This window comes from Verticillium alfalfae, genomic scaffold (genome assembly GCF_000150825.1).
Source record: "Verticillium alfalfae VaMs.102 supercont1.4 genomic scaffold, whole genome shotgun sequence".
Lineage (NCBI taxonomy): Eukaryota > Fungi > Ascomycota > Sordariomycetes > Glomerellales > Plectosphaerellaceae > Verticillium > Verticillium alfalfae.
This window is the reverse complement of record NW_003315035.1, coordinates 351,725-352,633: the sequence shown is the minus strand read 5'-3', so window position 1 is coordinate 352,633 and position 909 is coordinate 351,725. Positions and strand designations below refer to the sequence as shown.

The 909-nt window shown below is 60.5% G+C and overlaps 1 protein-coding gene across 1 annotated transcript in view; it reads left to right on the top strand.

The window, feature by feature from the left end:
* Positions 1-244: 244 nt before the first annotated feature.
* The window catches only part of VDBG_03518 (acyl-CoA dehydrogenase), a gene marked incomplete at both ends in the record, with an annotated part of 2,954 nt that continues 2,289 nt past the window's right edge, over positions 245-909 (top strand). Inside the window, 2 exons of the mRNA XM_003005519.1 lie at positions 245-696; positions 791-900. Of these exons, the coding sequence (XP_003005565.1) occupies positions 400-696; positions 791-900 (407 nt within the window). The remainder of the gene's footprint in view (positions 697-790; positions 901-909) is intronic.

Below are 909 nucleotides of genomic sequence, written 5' to 3'. Positions count from 1 at the left end.
ACGGGGCCTGTATCGGGCCCTGACATGGGGCGACATGGAGGAGAAGCCGCAAGCATTGGCCTAACTGGGTGAACAGAGGCCCGTTTCCGCCATGGCCAGAGGCCTGGCATGTGATTGTCTGACTCTCTGTCCGTCCGACCCTCAGGTTTCTGGCCCTTCCTTAAGTTCGGCAGCTTCTTTCTCTCGTTGTGCAATCGGTCGCACTTCTTTCCCTCCATCCGTCCACGCATTCATTCCCTCTGGTGGTCTCTTCCTTACCCCTCCTCTTCCGACGACCAAACCTCACAACAGTCGCCATGTCCAAGACCTTCTCCACAAGCGACGTCGCGTCGCACAACAAGCCCGACGACCTCTACATCATTGTCGACGGCGACGTCTACGACCTGACCAAGTTCCAGGATGACCACCCCGGCGGCAAGAAGATCATCCAAGCGCGTTGCCGGCAAGGATGCTTCGAAGCAGTTCTGGAAGTACCACAACGAGGGCATCCTGAAGAAGTACCAGGCCAAGCTGCAGGTCGGCTCCCTCGACTCCAAGCCCAAGCCCGTCGAGCCCGCCCCCGTCGCCGCTGCGCCCCAGCCCACCAAGGCCGTTGTCAAGAAGGCCGCGCAGGAGGCTGCGCCGGTCGACGAGTCGGAGCCCTTCGACCCCTACGGCAGCCTCATCCCCTTTGCCGACCCCAGTTGGTACCAGTCTGTATGTTTTCCTCTCTCCTTGCCCTTCCCACTTTTCGCTCCTCGATCGACCCTGAGCTCGTCACGGTTCGTGCTTTGCTGACAAACAATCGCAGTTCCACTCCCCCTACTACAACGAGACGCACGTCGCGCTGCGCAACGAGGTGCGCAAGTGGGTGGACGAGGAGATTGAGCCCTTCGTCAGCGAGTGGACGAGGCCAAGCTCGTCGACGTG